At 43.1% G+C, this 20,043-nt stretch overlaps 2 protein-coding genes across 2 annotated transcripts; both read left to right on the top strand.

Annotated features, from left to right (window-relative positions):
* Positions 1-2,512, top strand: LOC306939512 (mitochondrial potassium channel-like; the record flags this gene model as incomplete). The annotated part of the gene is made up of 5 exons (XM_079524099.1): positions 1-252; positions 621-752; positions 1,300-1,464; positions 1,960-2,166; positions 2,468-2,512. The coding sequence occupies 5 exons, from the start codon at positions 1-3 to the stop codon at positions 2,510-2,512; spliced, it is 801 nt and encodes a 266-aa protein (XP_079380225.1).
* A 196-nt stretch (positions 2,513-2,708) lies between these two features.
* On the top strand, positions 2,709-13,234 carry LOC306939511 (alkaline phosphatase-like; the record flags this gene model as incomplete). Its single annotated transcript, XM_079524098.1, has 4 exons — positions 2,709-3,663; positions 4,113-4,373; positions 12,711-12,766; positions 13,229-13,234. The coding sequence occupies exons 1-4, from the start codon at positions 2,793-2,795 to the stop codon at positions 13,232-13,234; spliced, it is 1,194 nt and encodes a 397-aa protein (XP_079380224.1). The 5' UTR covers positions 2,709-2,792.
* Between the last annotated feature and the right edge of the window lie 6,809 nt (positions 13,235-20,043).

Below are 20,043 nucleotides of genomic sequence, written 5' to 3'. Positions count from 1 at the left end.
ATGACCTCTCACTCTGGCCTGGTGTGTTGTTATTCGAGGTACCGAGGTGCTCACATCCCTGCATCATGGAGCCATGGGAACTGCTGCCTTCACCATTTCTCCCTTCCCGGATGTCTGTCAGGGAGAGCCCCTATTGGCCGGACCTACAGCGCTCACCCTCAGACCACCCCCCCTTCACAGGGTAACTCCACCCCTCCAGAGGATAAGGGAGGGGCCGAGTTAATGAAGGAGCGCGCCAAGGCTGCCTTGCAGGTCTATTTGTTGTTCTGAATAGGGAAATTACATTCGACTGTACCTTTTTAGTTTGGTGATTATGATTCATATTACTACTTAGACCCTGATTTTGATTGATTTTATTTGGATATTCTACTATTGGACTGATGATAGATTCTTGGTTTATTACCTTGTGTTGTCCTCGCTTACTTTACTTAATCCAGAGCGATTTCTGGATTAAGAGCGTCTGCTAAATGCCTAAATTGTACTTACTTACGATTATCATTTTTATCACATTATCATTGAGATGACATCAGAGTGACCAAAGTGCTGTACACTTACTTACAGCACCTTTTCTTTTTCTGTATTATATTTTTGTTTGAATAACAGTTGTTCTCCTCCTGCAGCATGCAGGTGTGTTGAGCAGACAGTGGGGGCAGTGGTCAGCTGCGACTGCAGGGGCGTCCATCAACGACTGGTGGGAGAGGTACGAGGACCCTGTCACTGACGTCCGACTGGCACAGAAACAAGTCGCCGAGGTTAGTCATCGTTGCTGTCGTCAGGCAGAAACCTCTTATCTCCCACATTTTAACCTTTTGTGTGTAAATTAACGCCCTATACTTGATCATACTACAGAGTCACACAAAACTAGCAGATCTGCCAGCTCGAAACGCGGTGCGAAGTTACACGCTTGGAGCTTGTCTTGTACATCTGCTACTTTTGATGCTTTTGAATTAGAATTCTGAAAAGTACCAGTTTTGGACCCGACAGGGACGATATACATAACGGTCAACTATGCTCAGAATGGACAAACCATCAGTGGTGGAAGAAGTACAAATATTGGCCCAGGCGGTGGCGTAACCGTCTGGGCACCCGACTGGTAATCCAGTCGCAGTGTGCCGCGGGTTCGACTCCCGAGCCCGACACTGCCTTTACTGCATGTCTTCCCCCATCTCTCTCCCGTTTCCTGTCAGCCTACTGTCTGTCCCTTCAAAAACCAATAAAAGGCGTAAGCCGCAAAAAAATATCTTAAAAAAAAGAAGAAAAAAAAGAAGTACAAATATTTTCTGTGTGTCCGTCCTTCAGGCAGAGGCAGCCTTCATGATATCCAGAGGTGTGGTGCGGGACGCAGACGGCAGGCTGGAGGCCATGCGGGTCAAGCTGAAGGAGGTGAAGAACAAGCTGGACCGCGTGGGCAGAGAGGAGGCTACGTTCGTGGAGCTGGTCACACAGGAGCATAGCCTACGACAGGTAAAACCTCTCATCTGTAGTCATTCACTGAACCCTGTGTGTCCATGGATTAAAGTTCCCCGGTCGCCACGACCAATGTCATTCTTTTGGATTGTTTTAATTTTGTTATATTTACTCGACTGTATTGCATATCCAAACCAAACATTTATTTGACTAAAAACTAAAAGACTAAGACTAAAATATTTTGATATTTAGTCAACTAAGACTAGACTGAGACTAAACAATTTCAGATGACTAAAATAGGACTAATTCTAAATGCTAGTAGATATTACAAGCTAGTATTTTTGGTGATTTGTTTTAAACATTTTGAAGTGGTCAAACTAGCAATATGTTTAGGAGCATTTTCCATAAAACCCAAATGGTCTCGAATATTTCATAAAAGCAAAGGTTAAAGCAACGTTTTTGAACGACGCTCCTCCGCCCACATTTCGACTATTGCCTCTTCGCCTGCTATCGCCAGACAAAACACACCGTTCCATTCCACTGTGTCCGTAGGAGGAGCGTCTGCTGCAGAAGGCCTGTGACGACGCGTCGGAGGCCGAGAGGGAAAAGTTTGCCGTGTTCTCTGCCTGCGTCAGGGAGAGTCACGAGAAGGAGAGGACACGCGCCGAGCAGACCAAGAACTGGTCCATCATCGGCTCTGTTCTGGGAGCTCTGATAGGGGTCATGGGGTCGACATACATCAACCGCGTTCGTCTCCAAGTAAGGATTTCTCTGATTCAATGTATTCAATGGATGTAACCCATTAAAAATGGGAAAGCATCTGTGTCATTTTATTACTTGCGCAAGCAGTGCGCGCAAGTACTATAATCGGCTGGGTATGTCGGTGGTGTCCACCGTCCAATAGGGGACCACCATTCTTGATGACTTAACTAAGGTGTGTGTGTGTGTCTCACTCACCGCACACACCCCACTTCATCACTAACCACCACCACATCCTCCACAATCACACCCCTTCATACACCACTTGTCATCCCCCCCTCAATTTGCGCACTTACCCTAGACACCCCACCATCGAGCACCTTCACTATCACGGGAGAAATCGTAGGAGAACCAATCACAGATAACATACAATGTCATCACTTCCACGACACATTTGACCACAATAAAAATAACACCTGCACTAAATGTCACATGACACAAAAAACTCACCACTTTAACACAATCAGCTCAGGAATACTTGCCATAAAACCCCCAAATGACACACAATGGGCATGATACGCACTTAGACGACAATTGACGACAGACGGAGCTAAATTAGCTCTTCAAAGTGGCATGTTTCAATCGTCTGGGATCACACCTCAGTCATAAAGAGAGACAACGACAACATGAAGGCGACAGCCCTGCTCATCATTTGCTTCTCTCTCATGTCAGTTGCAGCCCAAGGGAAGCCAAAGTTCCCTGACCAAGAGAAAGATCCCAAGTTCTGGAATGCATGGGCCCAGCGGACTCTGAAGAATGCTCTACAACTTCAGAACCTAAATAAGAACAAAGCAAAGAACCTCATCCTCTTCCTCGGAGATGGAATGGGCGTTTCCACGGTGACTGCCGCACGAATACTGAAGGGGCAGCTGAGCGGACACAGTGGGGAGGAGACCCAGCTAGAGATGGACAAGTTCCCCTTTGTGGCTCTGGCCAAGACTTACAACACCGATGCACAAGTGGCAGACAGCGCGGGCACGGCAACAGCATATCTCTGTGGGGTCAAGGCCAACGAGGGCACAGTGGGCGTGAACGCAGCTGCCGTTCGCTCCCAGTGTAACACGACGGCAGGCAATGAGGTCACCTCCATACTCCGATGGGCCAAGGAAGCAGGCAAGTCTGTGGGAATAGTGACGACAACCCGTGTGAACCATGCCACCCCTAGTGCTGCTTATGCCCACTGTGTGGAGAGGGACTGGTATTCTGATAATGAGATGCCGCCAGAGGCACTACAGGCAGGCTGCAAGGACATCGCCAGGCAACTCTTTGAAAACATTCCCAACATTGATGTGATTATGGGTGGAGGGAGGAAGTACATGTTTCCCAAAAACACATCAGACGTGGAATACCCTGGAGAACAAAAACACAGCGGGACCAGGAAAGATGGAAGAAACTTAGTTCAGGAGTGGATTGACAGGACTAAAGAAAACGGCCGTTACATTTGGAACCAGAGGGAGCTGTACTCGGTGAATCCTAATACCGTGGATTACTTGTTGGGTCTGTTTGAACCAATATACAATATAATCTCACTCACCTCACAACAGCAGCCACTATCATAGAGCACTTTTTGGACCAAGAATACATCACGATTTAACACACCCCATCACTGATAATTACATCCATCTCACACTCCCAAGCACCCACACAGCACGAGAGCACCAGCCCCAGCACATCCTATGATTTTGTTGTAAATTAATGAAGTAATGTTTTTTTTTATGCAACTTAGTTTGTTAATTAATTAAATTGTTTGTTTGTTTTTGTTTAATGACATTTAAGTTGGAAAAACCGTTTTTTCAAAATAATCATTTTTGTTAATATGTTTTTTTATGTTTTGAAGAAAGTTATGTTCACTTTAGCACTTTTTGCATTTTACAGTCAACCTAACACTGACAATCATATATCAAAAGTATAACTAAATATACTAATGTCTTTTCTTTTCTCATCAGATTGGACAGATCAACTGCACCATCACCAAGATACACCTCTGCACACCCGGATACACTCGCACCAATGGACCCATGAACCAACAACTAATCGATATTGCAGACGCCACCCACAAATCCCAACTGACAATCTGGAACACTCAAACGGACACATTGCACAAAGACACATCCTACACTATCACCAACCTCACTCACCGCACACTCCCCACTTCATCACTAACCACCACCAAATCCTCCACAATCACACTCCTTCATACACCACTTGTCATTCCCCCCTCAATTCACGCACTTACCATAGACACCCCACCATCGAGCACAATCACGGGAGAAATTGTAGGAGCATAAATCACAGATCACATAGAATGTGCACTTTGTCATCACTTCCACGACACATTTAACCACAACCAAACCACAAACACCTGCACTAATTGTCACATGACCCAAAAAACTCGCCGATTTAACACAATCAGTTCAGGAACACTAGCCATACAACCTCCAAAAGACACAGAAAACACAAGACTTACTCACAATGGGCCCTATACGCACTTATTTAAACAGATACAATCTCACTCACCTCACAACAGCAGCCACTATCACAGAGCACTTTTTGGACTTTTTTATACACCCCATCACTGATTATTACAGCCATCTCACACTCCCAAGCACCCCCAGAGCACGACAGCACCAGCAACAGCCCACCCTTTCCCTTTGATGATTTAGATTTAGACTTAATGAAGCAATGATTTTTTTTTTTGCAACTTGTTTATGTTATTGAAATTGTTTGTTTTTTTTATGTTGGAAAAACTGAATTGAAAATAAATTCAATCTTTTTGTTAATATGTTGTCTTATGTTTTGAATAAAGTTATGTTCACTTTAGCACTTTTTGCATTTTACAGTCAACCTAATGAAGAAAGTATGTTCACCTACTAATAATTACAAAAAACAACTTATCCTTAAACCGGTGTTTTTAAGCTAAGATGACTTAATAGCCAATAGGCATAGCTTAACTTGGCCAAGACTGCAGTGCAAATAACAATGAATATGCCTATTAACTTTAAGTCTTATGGCTTCTTAGGCCTCATTCAAACACCAATCAAGCAAAAGTGTGGTCGTTTTTTTTTAGGCCACAATGCTTTTCCAATGGGAGTCACATGGTTTGACCAAACATTTGTGTTTGATTGCTGGTGCTGTTCTGCAATAGGCATATTCATTGTTATTTGCACTGCAGTCTTGGCCAAGTTTTTGTTTGGTGTTTGATACGTGTGAGGACTCACGCTGTTGATGAATTTGGAGTGATCTGAGTACAATTAACTAGATTAAAACTTTAAATCCAACCCAATATGAACTAATCTTGCAAATCATGGCAATTGTCAGCAGTGGAGCTCCACCCAACCCTCCCCCCACTTCTCACAAGGCTAAAAAAAACACTTCTAAAAGTATCTAGACGCACCTGCACGACATGAGACTAATTAATTAGAGCGACAGGTGTGTGTGTGTGTGTGCTGAATTCTGATCGTCTGTACCTTTTGTTAAATTGACGCAGAATGATCAACATTTGCCCTACTCTATGCTGAATTGAAGTGGACTCTGTCCCAGACATTTTTTTTCCTCCCTGGAAATAAAAATGTCTGGGTTTCCAAGGCTATACAACACTGACAATCATATATCAAAAGTATAACTAAATATACTAATGTCTTTTCTTTTCTCATCAGATTGGACAGATCAACTGCACCATCACCAAGATACACCCCTGCACATCCGGATACACTCGCACCAATGGACCCATGAACCAACAACTAATCGATATTGCAGATGCCACCCACAAATCCCAACTGACAATCTGGAACACTCAAACGGACACATTGCACAAAGACACATCCTATACTATCACCAACCTCACTCACCGCACACTCCCCACTTCATCACTAACCACCACCAAATCCTCCACAATCACACTCCTTCATACACCACTTGTCATTCCCCCCTCAATTCACGCACTTACCATAGACACCCCACCATCGAGCACTATCACGGGAGAAATTGTAGGAGCATAAATCACAGATCACATAGAATGTGCACTTTGTCATCACTTCCACGACACATTTGACCACAACAAAACCACAAACACCTGCACTAATTGTCACATGACCCAAAAAACTCGCCGATTTAACACACTCAGTTCAGGAACACTAGCCATACAACCTCCAAAAGACACAGAAAACACAAGACTTACACTCACAATGGGCCCTATACGCACTTATTTAAACAGATACAATCTCACTCACCTCACAACAGCAGCCACTATCACAGAGCACTTTTTGGACTTTTTTATACACCCCATCACTGATTATTACAGCCATCTCACACTCCCAAGCACCCCCAGAGCACGATAGCACCAGCAACAGCCCACCCTTTCCCTTTGATGATTTAGATTTAGACTTAATGAAGCAATGATTTTTTTTTGCAACTTATTGTTTATGTTATTGAAATTGTTTATTTATTTATTTTATGCTGGAAAAACTGAATTGAAAATAAATTCAATCTTTTTGTTAATATGTTGTCCTTTTTGTTTTGAAGAAAGTTATGTTCACTTTAGCACTTTTTGCATTTTACAGTCAACCTAATGAACAAATTATGTTCACCTACTAATAACTACAAAGTAATACACAATTATTACAAAAAAAAACGTATCCTTAAACCGGTGTTTTTGAGCTAAGATGACTTAATAGCCAATAGGCATAGCTTAACTTGGCCAAGACTGCAGTGCAAATAACAATGCATATGCCTATTAACTTTAAGTCTTATGGCTTCTTAGGCCTCATTCAAACACCAATCAAGCAAAAGTTTGGTCGTTTTGTTTTAGGCCACAATGCTTTTCCAATGGGAGTCACATGGTTTGACCAAACATTTGTGTTTGATTGCTGGTGCTGTTCTGCAATAGGCATATTCATTGTTATTTGCACTGCAGTCTTGGCCAAGTTTTTGTTTGGTGTTTGATACGTGAGGACTCACGCTGTTGATGAATTTGGAGTGATCGGAGTACAATGAACTAGATTAAAACTTTAAATCCAACCCAATATGAATCTAATCTTGCAAATCATGGCAATTGTCAGGTGTACTGGTGCAGTGGAGCTCCACCCAACCCTCCCCCCACTTCTCACAAGGCTAAAAAAAACACTTCTAAAAGTATCTAGACGCACCTGCACGACATGAGACTAATTAATTAGAGCGACAGGTGTGTGTGTGTGCTGAATTCTGATCATCTGTACCTTTTGTTAAATTGACGCAGAATGATCAACATTTGCCCTACTCTATGCTGAATTGAAGTGGACTCGGTCCCAGACATTTTTTTTCCTCCCTGGAAATAAAAATGTCTGGGTTTCCAAGGCTATACAACACTGACAATCATATATCAAAAGTATAACTAAATATACTAATGTCTTTTCTTTTCTCATCACATTGGACAGATCAACTGCACCATCACCAAGATACACCCCTGCACACCCGGATACACTCGCACCAATGGACCCATGAACCAACAACTAATCGATATTGCAGACGCCACCCACAAATCCCAACTGACAATCTGGAACACTCAAACGGACACATTGCACAAAGACACATCCTATACTATCACCAACCTCACTCACCGCACACTCCCCACTTCATCACTAACCACCACCAAATCCTCCACAATCACACTCCTTCATACACCACTTGTCATTCCCCCCTCAATTCACGCACTTACCATAGACACCCCACCATCGAGCACTATCACGGGAGAAATTGTAGGAGCATAAATCACAGATCACATAGAATGTGCACTTTGTCATCACTTCCACGACACATTTGACCACAACAAAACCACAAACACCTGCACTAATTGTCACATGACCCAAAAAACTCGCCGATTTAACACACTCTGTTCAGGAACACTAGCCATACAACCTCCAAAAGACACAGAAAACACAAGACTTACACTCACAATGGGCCCTATACGCACTTATTTAAACAGATACAATCTCACTCACCTCACAACAGCAGCCACTATCACAGAGCACTTTTTGGACTTTTGTATACACCCCATCACTGATTATTACAGCCATCTCACACTCCCAAGCACCCCCAGAGCACGACAGCACCAGCAACAGCCCACCCTTTCCCTTTGATGATTTAGATTTAGACTTAATGAAGCAATGATTTATGCAACTTATTGTTTATGTTATTGAAATTGTTTTTTTTTATGTTGGAAAAACTGTGAATAATTGAAAATAAATTCAATCTTTTTGTTAATATGTTGTCTTTTTATGTTTTGAAGAAAGTTATGTTCACTTTAGCACTTTTTGCATTTTACAGTCAACCTAATGAACAAATTATGTTCACCTACTAACAATTCCAAAGTAATACACAATTATTGCAAAAAACAACTTATCCTTAAACCGGTGTTTCTCAACTTGTTCAGGTCTTAATTCCCCAGAATAATCATTCTTAAACACCCTAACAAGCACTTGTAAAACCCCAAAAATGTAAAAACCCAAACCACACCTTTGAGACAACCATTTTCCTGGTAATGGCTCGTACACACTGCCCGATATTTGCTCCGATTATGCTGTCGGGGAGCATTTTTGGCGCTCGCCGACAAAACCCCCGATCTGACGTAAAATCGGGCTTTGATCGGCGTGGTTTTGCTCGCTGTGTGTGAAAGGAGCTGCGAGAAGATCCAGCGCCGATAAAAGCGCTCGCCGACGCCTCCCCGACCATTTCTGAACATCTAGCACGTTTGATATTTGACTCTGTCACCGACTGGATATCATACAGTATGAACTGGGTTGCGACAGCGCCCCGATAAGGCCTGTATTACAACCAATGAGAGCACACTGCTCACAGCATTGCTGTCTATCTGTCTGTCGACTGTATGATCAGATATATATTAGAGCTGGGACTCGATTAAAATTTTTAATCTAATTAATCAGAGGCTTTGTAGTTAATTAATCTCGATTAATCGCATTTTAATCGCATATCATTATTTGACCCGAGAACAGTGAGAAAGCTATTTTTTCAAATGGATTTTGGTATACTAGTGAATCAATGAATAGTGAATACATAAGTTTAAGCAATAAAACATTGTTTTTGTAGTAATAATAGGGGTAATAAATTATAATATCTCAAATGTAATAATTTATATAAAGCTTTTCTGAGTACCCAAAAATGCTTTACAAGGGGGACATGATAAATCAAAAACAACTTTATTAGAGGAAAAACACTAAGGAATTAAATAGATGAAATAGCTGGGGAAAGCAATATTGAAGGTTTGGATGGTGGGGGCATGTCTCTGAGAGTTTGGGGAATGCATGCCACATGGTTGGGGGGGGGGGGGGGGGCTTGGTGCAGCAAATATGTGACATGACCATAACAAAGCACCTGTGTTTCTTCCGTGGACATACAGTAACAGCCATTAACAGATTTTACATTTTATTTGGCCATAACCGTTTAGTTAGAAACCATGTCATCTGGTCGGGTCCTTGAATTGCTACTGGTAGTTGGAATAACGTTAGCTCTGATCCATAGTGTTAGAAGGAGGAAAGTAGGCTTTCACATATTTTTTTGTGCTAAAAACGAGGGGCTGCACAGCCTGCACTTCCGTGGGTGTGAGGGGAAAGGATCAAATTAAGTACCATAGAACTCCTCCTGAGTCCTAACTACGCTAAGGACCAGAGCTACTGTTGTTGACGTTAGCTTCCAGGCTAGGCTCGGTGCAACATGTTTCGCATCGAGCCGATACTGGAGGCTTGACGAGGTGCGGTCTTCGGTGATATGCGAATTCTTTATTGAATAATTGCACACAACTGTGCTGTAATCCACGCTATCATCGGATAGCCTTTTAAATCCTATTTCCAATCCACGGGGACAAGCAAAGTGATCTCAGCGGCTTCCCCCGGTCTGGTGAACTGTCTGGTGGTGTTATTGTTCCCAATGCTGCTGGGGCATACCATTTTAAAGGGGGGTGGTTTCCACTCCCTGTAACAACGGACACTTCACTCGGTGAACTGGGTGGTGCGCCGGTCCATCTGAAAACTGTCCAGTGACAACGTTCCGCGGTGAAAAAAATAGTGCGATTAAAATGCGTTAATTCTTTTAACGCGTTAATTTTTCTGTAGTTAATTAATCTCAATTAACGCGTTAAAGTCCCGGCCCTAATATATATACCTATATATAACCTTCATTCCGTCGGTAAATCCCTGTAGGCTACCCACATATTAGTAGCCTATATTAGCCCAATATTGCCGTTACGCATTTCACTTGAATAATGTTGATACAACGGTAAAAACGCATCGGAATCAGAATCAATTGCAGAGCAAACTTTTGGTTTGGACCTCGTGCGCTGTGTGTGTGTGTGCGTGCGCGCGCGTGCACACTGAGAGAGACAGAGTTATTTAATGAAACTCAAGATTATAACGTCCTGTCTCGCTATCACGCGTTATCACAAACATGCCGCCCTGTGTGTAGCCTCAGCCTGCATGGCTATTCCTGTGTGTTTGTGGCGTGCCGTGCACAGAGAGAGAGAGAGAGAGAGAGAGAGAGAGAGAGATGCGCCCTGTGTGGGTCTCGCGCTTGTACGGCATCCTGCACGTCCATGTCAAAATTAATTGGAATAAAAAAAACAAATGATGTAGCAGTTACCTATATGTATTATGTATCGGGTCTGGATCGCATCTTGGTGAACTCTTGCAGTGTGTGATCCCTGTTCGGCGATCAATCGTTTAGTGTGAAAGCCACAAAGATATAATGACAGCCGATTTAAAAAAAAAAGACTCCTGCAGTGTGAAATACACAACGATCTGATGACTCGCCGACAACTTTAAAACTCCTACAGTGTGTAGGGGCCATAAGATCTTTGCTGTGGTTTATCTTAAACAGATCGCATCCCGACCCTTTGGTGTGGTTTGGGCTTAAATGATACAAAGTTTAATTTGACTGGTCTCCTCTTATTTCAAATATAACATAGCATTTAAACAACATCCACAATTAATCATGAATCTCAGTCTTCTTCTCTGCCCTTGATTTTCTATACTGCTTATATTTACATTGTTAGTTATGATTGAATTGATGAATTTGGATAAATTCTTTCCATCTAGATGACCAAGTGGGGTCTGGGGACCCCCAGGGGTCCTTGGAGTTCCAGGGTGTCCCCAGCTAAATGATAGTTGGTAACCAAATGGGTCTGTAACTCAGAGAGTGTACAAAGGGAACCAAATAGACCCGTTGGTTCCATTTGGTTCTCTTATGGGGGTCCCTGGCATATTAGGTGACATTCACACCAGAAAGCTTTACTGCGATTAAAACGAATCCTGCTGCGCATTGTCCGAAAGTTCGCTTCGTTTGGCAGGTGTGAATTCGAATCCTAATGCGCAGCAAAGAACCGCATTCTACTCCGCCCAAAAACGGGGGTTTCGCTTCGCTTCCAATCGCACTTGATTTCGATTCGGTGCAGGTGGGAATGCAATCCGCAGCAAATAAAGGAAATTAAGCAAACGATGTGGCGGGTGAGGAGCTGAACACAGTTGGAGACGGAGAAGGCATATTTTACGCAGCGCAAAGATGTCCCGTTACCGTGGATAGACGTGGTCGAATGAGGAGACTTTAGCCCTGATCGAAATGAGGACGAGTACATTAATCAATTGCTTAAGGAAACACATACACTGCAGTGTATTAGCCTACAGAATATTATGTCTGTCTGTCTGTGCGTGCCTTAAACATGGAGTGCTGTCACTGTGTGGGGACTGGGGAGTAGTAGGGACTTTCAGTCCCAGGCGGCACAACACATGCACGTTATGAGTATAATTTTATCACCATAGATTTCACTGTGTAGGCTAGTTTATGAATGGAACATATTGATAAAGGTCCCCCCTGCTGCGTTTTTTTTGCCCAATTTGGGGGCCCATGACATGAAAAAGTTGTTTGCACGTATCGGAGGATGGCTGGTATGTCCACAAATTAAAAGAGGGGGAGTACAGTACCCTAAGAAGTCTGAGGGACGAGCTGCAGCCATATGTGCCTTCCTGCCATGGGACACTAAAGAATGACGGGAAACAATATATAAGACTGGATAATTTGTATTATAATTATTAATGAATACTGTTTGTTAACCGGGGCACTTGGGGCAGGGTTGTGTGTGTGTGTGTGTGTGTGTGTGTGTGTCTCGAAGCTTTAAAGTGAGCAATAAGCGAGTTCACAATTCACATGCTTTTCATTAGGCCTGTATCTGACAATGACAGTTTTATATTAAAATGTATTTTCTAGACAGTATTTTATCCACAATAACGCCAATGCAGTTGGTTTCGTAGTCGTTTGACGACAGCCGCCATCTTGCAGGTGAAGCCCACATGGCCAGCAGTTAACCATTCAACCATCTTTTTGGTTGAACCGGCTTTTCTTTTTTTGCAATTCATGGAGGCATAATAGGTTTTTGAGATGTCCATGATTATCTTTTTCAGACCAAGATGCCAAGATCAAGATTGTATTACTGTGTGACTGTTGACGTAACCAGCCGCCCGGGACGATGATCAACGTCCCCATGCGTTCAAACTCAACCTTTCTAGTTCACACCACCCAACGCGTCAGCATTAGGGATGTCATGACACAGGTCTTCGAGCAGGTAAGACTGAGACATTGAAAAATGTATTGATTCTCAAAAATGTAATGGATACTAGTGAATTTTCGATTTGTATTTTACGTTATTTTAATTTTTATATGGGGTATTTCATTTAAAATTTGAAGTTTTATATTTGATCGGCAAAATAATTCAGTGTTTTTAAAACTGGTTCACCGCCAGATGGCGGCAGAGCTGCCCAGTCGTTTCTGCCAGACAGCTAAAAAAACAAGCCCCGAATATCTCATTTTGAGCAGATTATGAGCCATAATGAACAAAGACTGTGCATTATGGTAGTATTTGACCAAAACCAGAGCAGAACTCCCACCACGGGACTCTGGCAGTCAATTAATACAGTTGTAACCACTATATTAATGTATTTCATAAGCTTACATTTAAGATGGGACACAGGTGAGTGAGGGAACTTCTAAATTTGTTATGTAATCCTCATCTTTGTCTCAAAACCAGAGTTAACCAAATTGACACCCAGACGCCAGAACATGTCCCGAGTTGGAGAACGCCAAAATCAGAGCAACCACAGGTAGGCCTAATGTAGTAATTGATGTATCTGAACTGTATTTGAACTGTGCGTTGCATGCTGAAAATAGCAGATCTACAAGCTGAGCTTGAAGATCCACTATTTCAGAGCGCAACACCCGAGCGCAACCAAACATAACATTACTTATAGACAAAAGGTATCCTTCCTCCACGTAGTACTGCTTGTCAGGGTGTAAATTGCAGACTTGAAAAGAAAAGAGTCCAAGGCACTCCGTCTTTGGTGAAGAATTAAATAATTTATTTTATGATGAGCAAGGCAAATAAATAACAGGACCTACGCGTTTCGACCAAAAGGTCTTCGTCAATAACATTACTTATGTTTTAGTTCTACTGGATCTCTTCTCCACTAGTCCCTCCCTAACATTTTAGTCTAGTTTTTATTTATTGACGAAATTGTCAATATACTTAGTCTTAGTCAGCATAGCTTAGTTTGTATTGCTTTTATTTGGTTTTCATCAGTGAAGGGTAGTCGACGAACATTTTTTTGTCATACGTTTAGTCGATAAAACACTGGCTGAGTGGGATGCACACGCAGATCCGACACACAGATCGGGAATCACCCGTCGCTCCCGACAATGCATTGGTCCGACATGTATGTTGCGGTTAGCGTTAGGTTAGGCTTTTGGGTAGGGTGTCGGTCTAATGACTGTCGGACCATTAGTATGTCAGAACTAAAGCCTGTAGGCTACCCGGCTGAGTAGCCTGTTGTTTGATGAGACTAGAGAGAAGTCACTATCAATAACTCAACATTAATGTAAGATACAAGATTTTTTAAAGAAAGGGAGAGATGTCAATGGTATTGTGGTATCTGGTGGAAACACAATTCACATTAATATAGCCTAAATCATGTTAAACTAGACATAGACTAAATTCACATCTAAATTTAGGCCTGACCAAACAGGACGTGTTTGGGTAGACGTTTAGGCACCTTGATCACAGCTGGAACTCTATGGTAAATAGGCTATAGGCCTACTTTGATCTAGCAGCATCTCAAGAAAGGTCTTGTTGTGCTTACTGTGACCACAACTAGTGACCTGGGACCATTTGGTGACTGTCTGTTTCAAATGTGTATTGGGCTTGTATAAAATCTACTGAAATAGCTGTCTGTGGGGAGTGTCCTGAAGCCGTTTAGGCTGACGGATGTATGCATTGCATGGGGCTCCGGCCCCATGGCTGTGACTTGTATAGGCTACTCTTTGCAATAAATCTGGACTCCGAAACCCTCATTAATTTGCCTGTTTGCCTCCGACTTTCTGAGTATTTTGGTATGTCGGTTTATGAGCTATAGGGAGAGAAAAGCAGTCTCTCTGTTTAGTTCAGATACTTCAGTTGGTGCGTCGAAACCGGTCGTTTTTGGTGCGTTCTTGTGCCAGGCGAGAGGACCAGCGGACTTTGGAGTTTTTCAGTCTAATTGATATTTCGATTTTTGGACGGAGGGGACTGCGACGGCGATGATGTGCACTGCACATGACCAGCGGCGTTCAACACAATGGCGGGTGGCGACGTTCACCGCGGTGGAGACCACCTCTCCACCGAGGAGCGGCGATGCTCAGCGGCGATTCGAGGGGAATCCTTGGCTACTCAACTTGGCGATCAGCGGTCGAAGGGAGGCGGGGGACCGCTTCATCTGCTCGACGGCGAGGCAGCTGCTCTACAAGCTCGCTACGCGGTCTGCTTTGGTGACCAACGCGGTTCTCGTGAATTCGCTTTTGTCAGTCATGTGTTGTGATTCATGACTGAAGGGAGGAGGGAGGTGTAGAATTAATTTCGAAATGGACAAGAGGACAGTGTCAACAAACAGCGGCCGTACTAGTGTGCAGTGTACGGATCACACATTGCACACGGCACGGGCCAAAGAGGACACACTCCGTGCGACGCGTCAAGGAACTGCAGCCTTGACTGCCCGTGCGTGGTGACTGATGGACATTGAGGTTATGTATTGTTGTGAAAGTGATTTTAATTGCATACTAGGCAAATTGGACAGCCGAGAAAAATATATTGCAGTATAGTATAGGATGTTATTTCGCTTTATAGTGGTGTCTAGTATTTAATGTGATTGATTAGCTTAGTCATTGTGTAAGTTAGCTTAGTAACTCTTTGAAGGAGAGTTTCATCTTAAGTTTCACCCGGCTGCTAGTATACGACTAGTGGGGGGTAAGGATCAATCAACATTTCAGATTAGATTTTAATAGAACACTAAAAGATTCTACTTATGCTGAACCGAAATTTAGTTATGTATAGTGTGTGTAATGAGAATTGCCTGAAGAAGTTATGTAACCTTGAATTCCGTCTGTCTCTGTAACCATTTGAATTCTAATGTAATTGTTTGTTTGTCATAGGCCTATTTGTCATTTTTTTAATTTTATCTTTTCTTAAGTGTCAAGGGAGGAGGGTCAATTGTGGTTCCATATTTTGGTATGACCATCTTGTGGACGGTCATAAGGGAGGAATGTGGTATCTGGTGGAACCACAATTCACATTAATATAGCCTAAATCATGTTAAACTAGACATAGACTAAATTCACATCTAAATTTGTAGGCCTGAATAATACTAGCTATAGGCCTGACCAAACAGGACGTGTTTGGGTAGACGTTTAGGCACCTTGATCACAGCTGGCACTCTATGGTAAATAGGCTATAGGCCTACTTTGATCTTGCAGCATCTCGAGAGAGGTCTTGTTGTGCTTACTGTGACCACACCTAGTGACCTGGGACCATTTGGTGACTGTCTGTTTCAAATGTGTATTGGGCTTGTATAACATCTACTGAAATATCTGTCTGTGGGGAGTGTCCTGAAGCCGTTTAGGCTGACGGATGTATGCATTGCATGGGGCTCCGGCCCCATGGCTGTCTGTCTGAAATTTCTTTATTAGGAACAATCCCTTGAGATGAACCATCTCGATTTCAAGGGGGTTCACTTCATACATAAAGACACTTTTTACAGACAATTCAACCAGACAAAAACAAGACAAGACAATTCAATTCATAAATAAACAAACAGGAAAAACAAAAAACAAAAAAAACACTCTTTGCAATAAATCTGGACTCCGAAACCCTCATTAATTTGCCTGTTTGCCTCAGACTTTCTTCTGAGTATTTTGGTATGTCGGTTTATGAGCTATAGGGAGAGAAAAGCAGTCTCTCTGTTTAGTTCAGATACTTCAGTATCATTCAGACCAGCGAATGTTGCTTTAAGAGTGACTATCCACAATGTTTCTCTTTAGAGTAGTTGCTATAGTCTGTCCCCCCCCAGACTAAAATGACCACAATGATGTTTTGTTGTTGTGATTGTGACATGTCCAACACACTGCTCTGCTAACTACAGTGTGTAATAGCTGGTTCGTTGTACAAGCGCACCGCGCTGCACTGCAAGCTTGTAGATCAGCTATCTTTTATATTAACTCATTCATCTTCTCTTCTCTGGGGGGTCCCTGGCACGGGAGGCATACTTTGGTCAGAAATAGCATTGGTTAGACATAGTATTGGTCCGGGTTGGGAGAGGGTTAAGGTTACAGTAGGTTTAGGTGTGCTTCCCCGTGGGAGGTTAGGGTTATAGGGTGAGGGTTTGATATATCAGACCAATGGTATGTCTAAACAAAAGCATGTGCACCCCCCTGGCACAAATCATCTTCAGATGGGGGTCCTTGGAACTAAAGTTTGAGAAGAATTACTGAAGGCATTGTAGATCAGGAGGACAGCACAATTAGACAACTGGAAACACCTGCCAATTACTTAACCCTGGCACTGCTCTGAATCACTCCCACTGCAATCTTGAGTGAGTTTACAAAAATTGCTAAATAAATGGATTTATTTCATGGATTTAATTTAGGCAGAGTGAAGAATATGTCTTGGTGCACTCTTGCCATGCACTTCAGATCGGTCAATCCACTGAGGAAATAAGTGGATGAGGACAGAATGACTCATTTGAAAGTAGAATTAAACTCGGGAGTCAATCAAGAAAGAAAATAACCAAAAGTGACTGGATATATCAGCCAAACTGAAAAAGAAAGTAAAGGAGAGGAGCTAGGCAAGTCCCACATAGGACCATTCTAACCACTCTCCCAAACAAAAATCCACTAAACTTAAAATTGCATAGATTAACAGGAGTCATGCTGTTCTGTGCTGCATTGACTGAGTGAATGAATGAAAAAGCTGGAGTGTGGGACTCTCACACTTTTATAGGGGTGTTGGGCGGGGCAACATTTGCAATCAGGAATGAGCAGCAGGTGTGCAGCACAAGCTAGTTAACCAGATTTTAACCCATAGCATGATCTGTCCATTGCAATGTTGAGATGATTCAAAGGGTTAGTTTTTGATTTGTTTCTCCGGCTTGGAGTAACTACTGTATCAGCACTGAAAGAACACTAAGAAACACTAAGAAAGGTCTTTCAAAGACGCACCCGATGCCAGTGTGATTTTGTATGGACTTTCGTATGGACTATGGACAATAAGCACATATGGTCAGAAAGTGACCAAAGGTCATATTTCTCATCTATCACTAGGGTTATCTTATATGAAAATAATAGGCAATTCACACTGAGAGGGACTGAATCCGTTTCATTGGAACCGTTTCCGAATACGGTTGCCTGGTCCCCGATGGCCATGATTCACATTGCCCGAGATTCAACAGCGCACCCGGGTACACTTGCATAACACACTTTGATCCTCCAGATGACTGGTGCGCACGGACACTGACCATCAACTCTGCGACATTGTCTCCAATAAATCCAGACACTGCATTGCATTGCCTCTTTTGGCTCTTTGCCGTTATACTACGTCACTGTCAGCCTGCCTGCTATTCACTGTGTCAGTCAGTTCTGTGCTCCAGTGTCGTGTTTGATATTAGTTTAATGGATTCTACTTTAGCATTATTATTATTTTGTTTTACTTTGGAAACTATGCCAAGCAAAGCCCAAGAGCCACGTGTAGTCCAAGATCAGCACGTACTGCGGTGCTGCGTGTATAGCAGATTCAACATAGCAGATCTGCAAGCTCACAACGCGTCGCAGCGCGACGCGTTGTGAGCTTGTAGATCGGCGACGGGCGGCGTTGAGAAATGAGCTGGTGTTACGCGTCGTGCAGCGTCTGTTTTTTTTTGTTGGCGCTTGGCTCGTCGACTAGAGATCATGTCACGTTCTTAAAAAAAAACAGTCCACTTCCTTCTTTAGGTACGCATGCATTCACATTGGAACGATCCGTATCTGAATACACTTCAACGGTCCAGATACCCGCCACCCATGCGGTCTCGGGGACGTTTGGGCGATCCGCTCCCGGGAACGGTACGCATCATTCACATTACCACAACATCGGCCAAGTGGTCCCGAGTGCGCACCCGGGACCATAGTGTGAATTGCCCCTTGATGTATGGTTCAGGTGCTTCTAAAGCTGCAAGTGACATATTTCTCTGATGTTTGGTTCAACAGATAATGGTCTTTGTTTGACGTTAAAACCTATTTGTCAATTTCCCTGTCTCAGAAAAGTGTGAACAACCTCCATATTGGTTATTTGGCCTCTGACCACTATAAGTGGGTGAAATTTGGATTTGAATTTAAAATGAAATCACACCCATGTGAAGTGAGGGGCGCTCTTACGGTATCATTTTGATTGATTGATTGAAAATTGTATTAACAGTTTGCAGAATTACAGTACATTTCAAGCACAAACTCAATACAAAGGCTGTTAACTGTGAGTGGACGACCCAATTAAGCATTACACTTGTTTACAACAGGGTCCACCATGTTCAATTCATCAAAACATTTAGAGACGTACAAATAGACACTTCTATATAGACAAAGAACAGAACAGGAATTCATCATAATGGAGGTAAAAAGGGAAAAGAAACATATACAGTGAGGGGAAAAGGGGGGGCGGGGGGGGGGGGATTCAGATTTTACGGGGGCCAGTTTCGAATTGCAGCCATCCGTAGGTGCCCTTTGAGAGCGGTTTTGAAGGAGTCAAGGGATTCGCATGTCTTAATGACTGTTGGTAGGGCGTTCCACATTTTGGTGGCATAGTAGCGAAAATAATTTAGTCCCTTGTTTGTGCCGAATCTGGGTTGTACATGGTTCGTTGCACTCCCTCTGGTGTTGTGGGTGTGGACTTCGTTAACATTAAGGAAGTATCTAGACAGGTACATGGGTATCTTGGTGGAGTATCGAATCTTGTGGACCAGACCCATTGCAAGATGCTGTACTCTGTCGCCGACCCTAAGCCATGCCAGTCTGTCAAAGTGGGCAGGGGTAAGGTGGGTTCGGGGGGTGAGGCCAAGTAGGAGCCTGACCAGTTTGTTTTGGGAAGTCTGGAGCCTAGTTTTAAGGGCCTTTGAGGTGCTGTGGTACCAGGAGGTGCATGCATAGTCAAAGAAGCCTTGTACGAGGGCTCCTGTTAAGGTCTTCAAGGTGTTTTTGTCGACCAGTGAGGAGATCCTGTAAAGGAATCTTGTTCTTTGTTTGACTTTTTTGATTACGTTGGTGGCCATTTTATCACCGGAAAGATTAGCCTCCAGGATGGAACCTAGGTAGGTAATTTCATCTTTACGTGTGATAACATTGTCACCCACTCTAACCAAGAAGCCATTTGCCTTGCTGAGATTACAATTAGATCCAAAGAGAATGGATTCAGTTTTTCCCAGGTGTAAAGATAGTTTGTTATCAGCGAGCCAGGTGCAGATTCTACCGAGTTCAGAGCTGAGGGCATTTTCAACCTGCAGTTTGTCCCTGTCCGAG

The sequence above is a fragment of the Electrona antarctica genome (assembly GCF_951216825.1).
Source record: "Electrona antarctica genome assembly, chromosome: 16".
In the NCBI taxonomy this organism is placed as follows: Eukaryota; Metazoa; Chordata; class Actinopteri; order Myctophiformes; family Myctophidae; genus Electrona; species Electrona antarctica.
The sequence above is the reverse complement of the archived record's forward strand: the minus strand, read 5'-3'. Positions and strand labels throughout refer to the sequence as shown.